The sequence below is a fragment of the Erpetoichthys calabaricus genome, chromosome 6 (genome assembly GCF_900747795.2).
Source record: "Erpetoichthys calabaricus chromosome 6, fErpCal1.3, whole genome shotgun sequence".
NCBI lineage: Eukaryota > Metazoa > Chordata > Cladistia > Polypteriformes > Polypteridae > Erpetoichthys > Erpetoichthys calabaricus.
In genome coordinates this window covers 197614228-197628307 of record NC_041399.2, presented here as the reverse complement: position 1 = coordinate 197628307, position 14080 = coordinate 197614228, and the positions used below count along the sequence as shown (strand labels likewise).

Genomic DNA, 14080 nt, shown 5'->3' with positions numbered 1-14080 from the left:
GAAAAAACATGACTCAAGGCTGTCATGGCTGCCAAAAGTGCGTCTACTAAAAACTGACTTGAAGGGGATCAATACTTTTGTGATCAATTATCTGAAGTTCAGAAGACTGATGCAGTATAATGGATGGAGAGGGGGGCGTTCTGACTTGTGTTTGTTGAGCACGTCATGGAGGTGGCAGTAGATTGCTGGCAGTTACACGTAAGGACACAAGTGTGGCTGTGAGGGTGACTGAAGCAATGGTGTGCCAGTGAGAAACATGTACATTAGTCCTTATCATGGTGCAGATTCGTTAAGCGTCTTGTAGAGTATTTATTGCCTGAGTGAGAGCGAATAGGAAGGCATTGTGGAATCAAGGGATAGGGGATGTTTTGTTTGCTGTGGCAGACTAGTGGAAGACCCACTGAACAAACAGACAATGAACAGGGATGATTGGGTGCTGCTTATCGATTCCTGTGGGACTGTGTAGAAGGAGTGGCAATCACTGGAGGAGCCGGACCTGTTGTTAGCAAGCATGAAGAGCTAGGGATTGTGATTTTTAAAAATGTTTTTGATTCTCTTGTTTTTAAGATAATGTGCGTGATCCCACCTGACAGAGCACTGAATGCATTTACGTATATAAAGAAGTGCATTCAAACATTATGTTGAAAAGGCTGCACTTGTTTTAATAAATGACCGCTTCCTGAGTTTTCCACTACTGTGTCTGTCTATGTATCTCATTGCTCCACTGGCACTTCTCAGTCATGACTACTAGATGTCCCGACAGGAGTTGGTGCAGATGTCTGTGGACATCAGGGCACCACACAGATCCTATCAGGGTCTGACCCCTTCTCAACCAAGAGTCATCCTCTCCCTGTCTCCCATAGAATTTCCCTTCATAAGGTAGTTTAGTTTAGCAATCACCCTAAATCAAAACAAATGCAGCAACTGTAGGAACACATAAAACATTAATTAAATTTAGAAAACTAGCAGCTTACCTTCTTCCACATCATTTCTGGTGGCAGCCTCCAGCAAGGTGATACTGTCAGGGAAAACAACCCGCTGGCTCTTTTTCAGCTTGCTTTTGCGTTTTTCCTTGTCCTTCTGAGAGGCTTCCTTTTCCATCTGAGCCCATACTTTAAGCTGCTGTGTTCTACGTTTCTGGGCATGTTTAAGTCTCTCGGCTGTGGTCATGCGGCTAACAGCCTGCATCTCTGCCAACAGGTCAGCATGCTCCGCCATAGCACTTTCAGCTCTCACAATGTTTGTTTCAGGCTTTTCTACCAAAACGAGTGAGTCACTCCGTAACAACCATCTTGTAGAGCTCAAGTGTGGGGTGAAAGTACATCAGTTCATGCGAGAGACATTGCGTTTGGAGGACAGGTGTAATTCCACTGGTGGCGAGGGCATTGGTAAGAAACACAGGAGAGGTATTCTTTTCAGTAAAGGATATGTCCATGGAATTGAGGCTTGGATGAAGGTCACCTCCACCTCATGCACAGCCACCGACTGGCAACATCCTGAATCTTGAGAATGTCCATTAATAGTCAAAACAATACTGAAGTTATGCTGGGGGCTGCATAATTTAAATCAAGTACAATCAGGTCATCACACTTCTTTAAAGCATTACATACAATCCGGATTATTTTAGTAGAAATTCCCAGCTTAATTAAATTCCAGAGATGGAAATGTGCTTAAAATATCTTCTTCAACTGAATCTCGTTATAAATTAAAATTTGAAATATTCAACTTACAATGCTCCGACTGCAAAAATACATGACATTCTTCACTCCCTCAAGGGACGTATTTAAAAAGTCTGACGTTTCCTGAAGTGGAGTCTCCGTTCAATGGCGCTCTAATTGTTTCAGGATGCATATTGGCAGCTATCTGCATCAAGCCACGAGCCATTGGGAAGGTTCCGGTCTGTGGCAGCCATATCCTCCTGACTCCTTGGCTTGAGTACTATCTGTTTGATTACTCCACACTCTGGAGGACACTGACAGCTGGGAGGGATGTGGAAACTTTGTACGTGAGCCAAATCAAGCAATTTGAAGGAAAAAAAGCCTCCGTTAAAAAAAAAATAGCTGGGTTTGTTTCAATTCACAGCTAGTTGCTGCTATAACAAGCTGTTTGGAAATGCCGTGCTATGGAAGGAGAAAGCTGATGTCCATCTTGGTAGAGCGCCCCTCAGGATGCTTTTATTTCAGTGATAATGGGCTTTCCCGGGGTCTTGTAGCACCAGCTGGCAAAGCCCATCCAAACCTGAGCTCAACTGGAAATCTGGTCACCAACCTGAAAACAAAAAACAAAAGCCATGACATTAAAATGAGGTGACTGCTAGCAAGCAACAAAAGTATCTTTCCCACCATGGGAGCCAAATTATTTCCTGTAGGATGCAGGCCTGGGCCACTTACGGTTCCTTTCCACTTTGGTGTGTTGCATTCCAGAGTTCATAAGGATATTCAACCCCCAAAATGCTTATCGAACAGATAGGGCGCATGGTGCGGAGCACCAGGGTGGTGACTATGAAGAGTAATGTGGTGTGAAGTACGGAGCTCCATCTTCACACTTTAAGATGGAGCCAGTGATGGTGCTCAACAAATCAGAAAAATTCATTGCTGGAGCCCCACCCACAATAGTTCCTGGACGTAGGATCTAGAACAAATAAAATGAACTACAAATAGCCCAAGTTCCTGCAGTAGGAATGCTACAAATGTTCCCGAGTTTCTAAAAAGTCTCTGTGGTGGGAAAGCACCTATAGGCATTCTGTTCAAGGGAGGAATGGCAGCCATGCAGGCAGGACAGGGGGGTGGTGAATGAAGCTTACTGGACATGAGAACAATAAATCAACAGCGGCGAGAATAAGCAAGAACACAAGACTGTTAAAGTAACAATTCGGTCAGGGTAGGCTATGACTCAACTGGTTACACCATTTCAATCAGACCAGGGTAGGTGGTGACTGAACTGGACATGCCAGCTGAACAGGACAATGGTGGACGGTGACAGAACTGGAAACTTTGAGAATTGAGGAAACTCAATTGGACAAAGATGGATGGTGATTAAATTTATAATGTTGGAATCCTTTGTGCTCAAGTAATAATGTCCAATTTTGGTACTTAAAGAAAATATCTTTGTGAAATGGAGGTTGGGTGAACTAAAAATAGTTTTTAATAAATGACCTGGCTGTTCCTTAATTTGTATGGTGATTGAACTGGACATGATGGCTCAACATGACCAGGGTGGACTGTGATTGAAATGGACATGCAGACTTGATATGGTCAGGGTAGACCATGAATGGACATATACGTTCAACAGGACCACGTGTAATAAAAAAAGGTTTTCTCTGTAACAGGAGAAGGGATGAAATAAAGGAGTAAGAGGGGGGGTTGGTCGCTTCAGTGCAAAACCAGCTACAAAGATTGGAATGTTTGGGATGATAGCGAAAGAATGTGCAAAAACTTGCTTCTCATAAAGAGTTTCAGAATGTTATGGGAATACAGTCAAGGCTATGTACTTGTTTTTCACTTCGAGGGGCTTCATTGCAAGCAACGCTTGTTATTGTGTGTCTTCTGATACTAGGCACCATCTCAGTGAGGGCCAAGTAGAAGAAAAACAATACTGCGTCCCGTGGAAGGGTGTGTGCTGAAACTGATCACTTCTGTATACACTGCTTACACGTAAGCCATTTTGGGTAAGGACACTCAATTAGTATATAAGGGAAGGTTCCGCCCTCAGTTTCTTCGGAAGCTCAACCGTGGGGAACGTGCACACCGCCCGGTATTGGACCAGGCTCACGAGTTGATCCCCTGACGAGACTGACACGCGGGCTCCCTCAGTCTACTGGTCTAGGATGATGGCTCTGGGTCTTTTGATATTACTGTAAGTATAGTATAATTCATATATCTGTATTAATGTAAGTCAATAGTATAAATCATATATCTTTATATATATTACTGTAAGTCAATAGTACAATTCCTATATCTGCATGTATATTGCTATTATATTGTATGTAACTGATATTATATTTGAACAAGTAAACAATTGAAGTATTGGACCTTTCCTCTCTGATTCTTGCCTGCTTATTTTCTGTTAAAACCTTTGAACCATTTTCCCAAACTAAAACACCACGATAGACTGTGACTGTAAAATGCACCTTTGTTTATAGTGCGGTTGAAGGAATTGCCTAGAGAGCTTAGAAATAGGGCTGGATCAAAGCGTAGATCTAGTGAAGTCTAAAAGTGTTTTCTGCAGCATTGAAGTGTTCTTAAAGAACAGTGACCTCCATAAGTCTTAAATGGAAGAAGTTTGGAACAACAACGACTCTTCCTACAAACCGGCCATTTAGCCAAACTGAGAAGTTGGGAGAAGAAAAGTAACCAAGAACCCGATGGTCACTCTAGGTGAGCTGGGAAAAACTTCCAAAAGGACAACTATCAATGCAACATTCCATCAATCTGAGCTTTATGGCTGAGCGGACAGACAGAAACCTCTCCTCAGGAAAAGACCCATGGAAGCCCGCTTGAAGTTTGCAAAAAAAGGCAACTAAAGGACTCCTCGGACTGTGAGAAACAAGATTCTCCAATCAGAGAAAGCCAAGGTTAAATGATTTGGTCTCAGTTTTAAAGAACATGTCTACATCACCACTGAAATACCATTCTAATGGTGAAGCATGGAGATGGCAGCATCATGCTCTTAAGGACAGGGAGACTAGTCAGGGTCAAGAGAAAGCTGAACAGAGCAAAGGACAAAGATATAGGTAATGAAACTCTGCTGCAGTGCGCTCTGGACATCAGATTGGGCTGAATGTTCGCTTTCCAAGAGGAAAATGACCCTATGCATAAAGCAATAACAACTCAGCAGTGACTTAAGGACAATGTTCTTAAGTGGTCCAGAAAGAGCCCAGACTTGAACCCAATCAAACAGCTCTGGAGAGACCTGAAAACAGCATTTCAGTGACAATCTCCATCCAACATGACAGATATTGAGAGATGGTCTACAGAGAATGGTACAAAATCTCCAAATTCAGGTGTGCTTGTTATGACAAACAAAGAAGATTCAAGGCTATAATTCCTGTGGAAGGAGTCATTATCATTAAAATATTGAAATTTTTTAATAAATTTGCAAAAAATTCTAGAAGCCTGTTTTCACTTTGTTATTCTGGTGGAGTGGAGGGAAAAGATGAATTTAAATGATTTTAGGACAAGGCTGCTACATAACAAAAGATGATAAAAGGGGTCTGAAGGCAGGGTATATGAATTTGAGTGGCAATATTTAACAGCAGGTTGTGCCTCTCATTAAAGGCTACACTCCTCAGTACAGTCGCAACAAACTGAAAAGCTCCCAGTGCTTGGTCTAACTCTTGTGTTTTATCGGTTAAATACATAAAACAGAGAAGCCCAAACCAATGACCTTGTCTTTGCAGTCAGAGAAACACAAATTATGGCAGCCTTCACCTGGACACACAGCTGCAATTAGTTGAAATATGAATATTGTACACAGCCATAAACGGCTATCAATCAATCACTTTGTGCCATGCAGGTGCCTCTCGGCTCTCTGGAATGCTACAGCAGCATCTAGAGGGGAGTGATTAATCACAATCACTGGGCTTTGGCCTAGGTGCTGACGTCTCCCATATCATCATGTGGCAGGGTGTGTTATGGCACAGAGTTATCTGCTCAGGTCCTAAAAGTTCACAACATTTTTTTTTTTTTTTTTTAAGTAATTCCATTTCAAGTTCTCACAGTTCCAGGGATCAAAGTCTGAATCCTGGCCTTGTCAATGTCAGAGTGGAGTTTGCACCTTCTCTTTGTGTGTGTGCCTGTGGAGGGGGTTTCTCCAGGTACCTAATTTTTCTGTCCCAAATTTGTAATATGGGATGAAACAGAGGACCCACAGACAAACCCTCAAACACATGAGGAGCACATGCCACCTACACAAAGACAGTCACTGAGCCATCCTGTAATTGTCAGACTGCACTGTTAACCACTGCACCACTGTATTGTTCACCAGCATGTGCCTTACAGCTCCAGAGACCTGCGTTTGAATCTCAGTCCATTCACGGTGAATGTGCTCTCTGCGTCTCTTTGGGTTTTCCTCTTGCTGCTCCTGTTTTCTTTCCCACATTCCAAAGAAGTTTATGTTGAGTAAACTGGCAGCTCTGAACTGACCTTGTATGAAGGTGGGAGTGTACATTAAGTGTGCCCTAGTAAGCATCTTAGGATGATGGTCACTATAGAAAGGCACTCTCTAAAATAATGGCTGACTTTATTGACCTACTGATTGGTTGATCACTGCAAAGGTGTAGGCAGTGAAGATTCCGGTCTTATGCCAAATGCTGATGAAAAGCATCCATTAAACTGGATAAGCAGGTACAGAAAATAGCTGCTGTTTTTTCTTTCTTCTCTCCTGTGATGCCAGGACCCTGGCACTCCGTGACACCTTCGATAAATTAAATGGGTTTGAAAATGAATAGATGAAGGAAATGTCAAATTCTTCATCAATGTGACTCACTCTTCTTGTTGTGTAAAGGTAGAAGGTGCACTACATGTCAGTGGTTAGATATGACAACTAATTAAATGGGATTTGCAATAAAGTCCAACAAAACATAATGTAATTCAACATAAAATGACAGTGCAATGCAACATAACATAACGCAAATGACTCAATGCAACATAAGCACACAGTGTTATGCCTGATTGTAAAGCAAACAAATTTTTATGAAGTAACCAGGGGCCTCATCTATAAATGGTGCATACGCACAAAAATGTTGCATACGAATGTTTCCACGTTCAAATTGCGATGTATAAAACCTAAACTTGGCGTAAAGCCATGCACATTTCCATGGTAGCTCATATCCTGGCGTACGCAAGTTCTCCACTCTGTTTTGCAGACTGGCGGCACCTAGCATCAAAGCAGTGCTACTGTTCCAAAGTGGTTTCCCTTTCTTTTTTAGATCCACATCCCTGACATGGCTTTATAAATACACTGAAATTAACCACATATTGTTTATTAGTTTAATGCATCTGATTGTAATTAACCTATAACAATATAATGGTCCACAGAATGGTCAAACTATTCTAAATAAAATACCTGCTTTAGCGTCGTTAATCTCACTGCACCTTCTTCTTCTTCTTTCAGCTGCTCCCATTAGGGGTTGCCACAGCGGATCATCTTTTTCCATATTACTCTCACTGCACCACTCGGAGTATTTATATCACTGTATCTGAGTGGGGAATCACAGCTGTACAGCAGCTGATCAGAAAGAGAATTATCGGTACACAGCATCAAGCACATGCTGCCTCAGCCATGCTGTCTATTGAACTGCTCTCATAAGGCAAACGCTACAGAGCCTTTTCTCGCGGTTCACAAACAGTTTTATCCCAAGAACTATAAATGCACTCAATCAGTCCATCAAGTGCTCCTTGTAGAACTGTTTGTAATTATAAGTACAATTATCTGACTGTAAACTTGCGATAGTTATAATATTGCACAACCTGAGCCACTTTATAAAGCACGTATTTACATATGATGACAATATCATTTTTAAGATGAAATGCAGCAAAATATGTTTATTATATTATACAGATAAAACTTTAACTTAATTAAAATAATCTATATTGTTAATAAATAAACATGTGAGGATACTGTGTCGCTGCGCTAGCAAGGAGCTGGCGCTCCGTTCATGGATTGTTCCTGCCTCACACTGTATTCTTGCTGGTGCTGTCGTGACACTGGAAGGATAGATGGATAGAATAATTAAACACATACTACTAAGATATTTCAATGTTCCTTAAAAGTTGTGAAGAATCGGCGTTCTAAGCTTACAGATGGCTTAACGTCTATTACAGAGCTGGTTGTGTGGCGATTGGGTATTTGGAGAAACAAAAGTAGGACAGGAATTGGAGGTTAGTACGTTTGAAAGAGGCAGTACTGCTGCAACAAATTATTTCATTGAAGGTCGTGCATGGCACAGCAAGCATCTTGTGTGAGGCATGAACAATCACTGCGCCACCTGTGTTCTCATGTTTAATAACATGCTTTAACTCCTATCATCATGAAAATGATGCCAAGTATACATCTCAGTATTTTAATTATTCAGAGAGCTGTAATATCACAAATGTAATGGATTTTGTGTCCTGTCGGAGGAAGAGAAAGCGCGGAAGCACGTAGTGATTCACACACATAGAGCACATAGAAGATCAAATACAAAACAAAGCATTTAACGTGCTTCTTTAGTTACAATGGGATTTGAGAAACTAGTAAATTAAACGATTTTAAGATGAAGTTTATGATGTTCTACTTTAATGACAAAATAAACTACGTGATTAAAGTGGAAATTTAGAGATTAAAGTTGACATTTCATGCTTTTTTCCCCCACTGTGTCCCTATTTTTTTTTTTCTCTGCACCCTAATAAGCTTTCATATGACACTCAGACAGTGGGCTACAACTCGCCTTTCCACAGCAACTTTGATATCTGACAACTTCTCTTTTATTTTGGGCTCTGTGCGACTTTGTGAACTTGAGCTTCCGAGTTTCTCCGACACTCTATGTCATTTGATTAACTTCCTCTTGTTGTTTATACCACTGTTTAAACCAAAAAATAGTATGTTTTTCCTTGCCTCCACTTGGTATTCACTGAAATTCTTCTATTTCCCCCCATGCTTTTGCCATTGCCTTTTCACAGAACGCTGAGCTTAACGGCTATTTATGTTGATTTGCATATTCAAAGAGGCGTAATTCTGGGAGGAGACGGGGCGGGACAGCAGGCGCGTGCACAAGCGTTACTTTTCACGCTGACCGGGATTTATGTAGTGGAAGAACGTGGAAGTTGGCGTTCGCACAGATTTATGCATCTGGATATTTTTGTGTGTAAGCACATTTCTGCTTTTGTTTGTACGTCATGTTATAGTGCGAATTCTTCGCACGGCGTTATACATGAGGCCCCAGGAAAAGACACAAAGTCATTATGCCAATCTAAATCCTAAATCAGTCTTATCTTTCATCAAAAGTCAAACATCAAACAAGAACCATGGTCAGGAAACCAAAGCTGAGAAGTTATTGCTATTTTAAGGACACAATTGAAGGAAAGTACAAAGGAACGCGTTTGTTTTTATCAACAAAATTGGATAATCTGGAAATGAGTGATGCTGATCTTTATACTGTTTACCTGACGACCGCATAGGCGGCAACCTCTGGAGGCAAACATACTAGCAACAGTATTGAAAAAAACTACAAAATTACAACTCCCATGAAAAACCAAATGGCAATGGAAAAGATGCAAAACATTTACAACTTTAGCAAAATGAGTTCAAAACTATAAATATAAAGAACATAAATGGATTCAACAAACCACAAAAGCTCTAAATGCACTTATAAACACCCAAGTTTTCATTTTGTAGGTGTGCAGTAAGAAAAGACAAACTTTCAGTAATAGAGATGACCAGGCAGGAGATGAAACATCAGAAAAACAAGATGAGAAACTCGTTACAAGGATCTGGACTATCTTTTGACACAACAAGAACACTAAACCAAAAATATAAGTTGAAGCCAGAAAGAGAGGTCTAGAGCATCTGATACCAATGTAATAACGCCTACCATGCAAAGATTTCCTTAGAATTATTTGAAAACTCGGGTGACCATGCACACTGTACTGACTTTTTAGGTCATCACAGCAATGATACCAGCACCACACACCTCTGAGGGATGCTATATAGCAATGCTGTGGCCACCACAGCCCAAAATAGAAGCATGCAGAAACATCAATATGTTGTCAAAAAAAGACAGAAAAAATAATAAACACACAGAAAATGACTTTAAAATTAAAAAACTATTATCATAAATGGATTTAAGGACTCTAAAAACCTATATAAAGATATCACCTGTTGAAATCAGTGATCTGGAAAACGGAAATAAATAGAAATAAGGGACACAGATCACAACACATACAGTATGTTTGTACTGTATCTGTTGCAGTTCACAAGGGTTAGGGGTATAGAAGCCCTACAAATACAAAAATCCACAAATATGTTTAGGGTCCATGACTATTGTACATTCTAAGTTTATTACACTGAATGTAGCAAAACGTTGCAAGAAATGCGAGACAGAACGATCACTGCGCAAGCAAATCATGTCTGAGAGGCTGACTGACAAGGCAAAGGTGCTTGCCGTCCCCCAGACAAAGTATGTAGTTCAGCAGTTCTTTAGTGAACTGTAACTTATAATAAATTTAGGAGTAAATTTCTGGTAATAAACAACAAAAATGATTAATATTACTGATACAAAGAAAATCCAACAAAACATCAAGCACAAAATAATAAACACTCATGACACAGTCCAGTTTCGCAGATGCAGATGACAGTGATGCAGTTATGAAATTAAATCCTCTGTGAACAGCCTCCAGAAAGTTATGGGAAGTTTTGTTTGACTTGAAAAGTTGTCTAATGTCATGAGGCCTTAAGCTAACTTGCCTTTTCAATTAAATAAAGTGGAGTTCTTATTTCAGTACTTTCTTGTTTATCATGGTGCTGGAGAGTGGCAACATTTTGCCCAGAAATACAGAATTTCACTATACAGGTGACAATGCTACTTTTACTATTAATACTCCCAAAGTTCATTTTCCGGCACCAAACCATACTACAGCCTTTACAGAAGCTCTGTTTCTCTATTTTATTTGGAATTATTAATGTTATTAATGTAATTAATTAATGTTATTAATTAGTAATGTTAAGATATGGCCTCGAGTTTGTTACCATACATTTTTGGATGAATTTTTAAATTAAACTGAAGAGATGCTGTTGTCAATGCAGACCCACAGACCAACCCGCCTCAACTGCCTCTCAGACATGCCACAAATTTCAGAAATGTCACATGGGTGAGTGTCAAAGATCTGATGGTTCCCTAAGACTATAACATCTGAGAATATAAAAGCCTGAGAGGAATGTAAAATGGGATGTATTAAATATTCCCTTTTCACCTAGAGCACTGAGATCACTGCTGCCGAAAGAGCCTCATTACGCCCTATCAGGAGAGCTGCTGGTCTTAAAATGAAAAGGGGCGAAAGGTCGAATATCCAGAGTGACAATAATAGTTATAAGCTCATCTGGGGGAAGGAAGAAGAGAAGACTCAGAGAGAGAATAAAAGTAAGGTGAAAAGGATTCAGATCTGACCTGACTTCATATAATGAAAAATGTTCAATTGCTTTCATATGAATTGTACGAACAGTGACATCTCACAGTAAGAAACGGTGAGTTCAGGTACCGTGATATTTTGGGTACTGTAGAGACCCGGGTTACGCCTCTTATTTCAGGCACTGTTTTAATGCAGTAGGGTGTTTTTCAAATTGTGCAGAAAAAGCAGGACGAGGACTGGAGATTTTTGTGAATCTTTGTACAATGATGAAAACGGGAGCACAGCACCATTAATACTAAAATGTGTGATCAAGACATTGAAATGGGGATTGAATTCATCCACGTCACTGCCCTAAGAGATATGTTGCATCATCCCGGCTGACTTGGCAACAGAAATGATTCCCTCTGTACTAATATGTTAATGATGAATCATTTTGAATGCTGGTGACTTCCAATGTGGAATCAAGTGTCTATTAGGCATATTCTTATTCATGGACGCTACAAGCTGGACCTGCTTATTCAAACATTAATGACTTTAAAGGTAAACCTGTGGTACAATCTCAGCAGGTCTGACCTCATCTTACTGCCACCCACAAGCCTCTTATTGACAGCAGCAGTTCTCTGTTATCCAAACATGAAGTTTTGTGTGGTTCTGTAAAGTTAAATTTTCCCCTGCAGGATATATCTACATACCATTCTCAAAATCACTTAATCTAGTTCAGGGTCATGGAGTCAATCCCAGCAGCACTGGATACAACTAAGGAAGCAACACTGGATGAAGCATCAGTCCATCAGAGTGATCACTCACACATGCAATTTGAAATATCCAATGAACCCAACACTTAGGAATATGGGAGGAAGAAAGAAATATTTGGAGAAAACCCATACAATGATTTATTACAACCAATTTAGATCCATAAGGGCAGCAATGTTGACCACTCCTGGTAACTTCTTTCTTTAATTTTTAATGACGTCCGAATCTACACTTACTTTCCTGTCCTGATCCATGACAGCAGCCCAACACACACTGTGACAGGGAAGCTGGACTGCTTCACACACTGCAGCATGTCCGCCCACATGTCCATCTGTGAAAAACTGGTAAAGATGCCTTGTAGTTGCAAACCAATAAATTATACATTGCAAAATTTTCATAAGAAGGGTAAAATATTTATAATAAAAATATGACTCCTTCGTAAATAATTCATTGTTTTTCATTAAGCAATTCCTCTGGGTATTTTTTGCAGAATCCTTTTTCCCCCCAATTATGCAAAACACACTGCAATGCGTATGTGCTGTTTGGTCTGATTTGAAGGGAAAAAAAACTGCTCAAGATACACAAAGATGTCAAGTAACCAGGACTTAACATTCATTTTCAGTTTGTGGTTAGGCTGGTGGGCAGGCAAAGGCTATCCCTACAGCAACAAGTTCACTTGAATCCACCTTACGTTTGAGAAAAGCACGGCTCGCATCGACAGTCCTGGATCACTGGGCACACTTACACATCTGGACACGCACTTAACAAACACTGCTCCAGTTCGGAGCTTCAAATCAGTCCAATACTAAGCTTCATACTCTGCTCCTCACAAATGCTATTTTAGTCACATGGGTCAAACATTATATAATGCTTAAGTGATTATTAGTTCATGTACATTCTAATAGTTGTAATTGCCATTAAATGATAACTTATTGGCCACATAAAACTTCCATTAATAAGTCATTAACAAACATTATGCTGCTTTACATCTTTACAAATAATGTATTCATTAGCTTTATGTCAGTGTTTCCACATACCAGTGAAGTGCATTCGTGATCCACCATGCCCTCTCCATGAATTTACCGCTAACCACCTTGCGCTTTGGGGGGAGTGGGGGAGGTCCCACATGATCACCACAACACCAGATCATTGGATGAATCAAGCATAACCGTCAATGCTTTCCTTACTTAGTGAATCAAGGACGATCGTCACTGTGGGAGTGGGTTGAAGAGGTTGTCCAGGATTTGCCGCGATCCACCTGTGATCAAGTGCGATTGTTGCAGCATGGTGGGTGTCAGGGAGGGGGTTTGGGGGCTGGGGTCAGTTCATCCATGGTCAACCTCAGCCCACCTGCAATGCTACTGCAGCCTGTTGGGAAATGGTAGTTTTATAAATTTTTGCAGTAACCTAATCTAATGTTGAATGGATTCATCCTTTGTAAAGGTTTGTAAAGTTTCACTAATGAAAGTGAATTTCAATAGGGTTTCTATCCAGGTTTACCATAAAATATGAAATGGCCAGCAAAGTCCCTCAGAGACAGGTAGTACCTGATGAATTCTTTACAAAACTTTATCAGAACTAGAGGCAGTTGGCCAGTTTCGATGATGAGTCAGAGGCACTGTGGAGATTTTTGCATGAAAGTGAATCAGAGGCAGAGACTACAATCCGATTTAATTAAAGCTCAAAAGATGTGAATGAATTTCTGTGCAGAGGTTTAGCAGAATCTGCGGTGGGCTGCCGCCCTGCCCGGGGTTTGTTTCCTGCCTTGCGCCCTGTGTTGGCTGGGATTGGCTCCAGCAACGACAAAAAAAACATTTATTTATATAGCACATTTTCATACAAAAAAGTAGCTCAAAGTGCTTTACATAATGAAGAAAAGAAAAATAAAAGACAAAGTAAGAAATTAAAATAAGACAACATTAGTTAACATAGAATAAGAGTAAGGTCCGATGGCCAGGGAGGACAGAAAAAACAAAAAAAAAACTCCAGACGGCTGGAGAAAAAATAAAATCTGCAGGGGTTCCAGGCCATGAGACCGCCCAGTCCCCTCTGGGCATTTTACCTCACATACAGTAAATGAAATAGTCCTCTTTGTATTTAAGGTTCTCACGGAAGGACTTGATGATGATGGTCATGCAGACTTCTGGCTTTTAATCCATCAATGTTGGAACATCACGGTGCTTTGAGTAGATGGTGGTGGTGCAAGCCGCCACCAAAAAGAA

General features: G+C 40.5%; 1 protein-coding gene across 1 annotated transcript in view; it reads right to left on the bottom strand.

Moving 5' to 3' along the window:
- Positions 1-14080, bottom strand: part of ppp1r16a (protein phosphatase 1, regulatory subunit 16A) — a 155083-nt gene that overhangs the window by 95166 nt on the left and 45837 nt on the right. The window contains exon 2 of the mRNA XM_028804285.2: positions 975-2268. Within this exon, the coding sequence (XP_028660118.1) occupies positions 975-1218 (244 nt within the window). The 5' untranslated portion in view covers positions 1219-2268. The remainder of the gene's footprint in view (positions 1-974; positions 2269-14080) is intronic.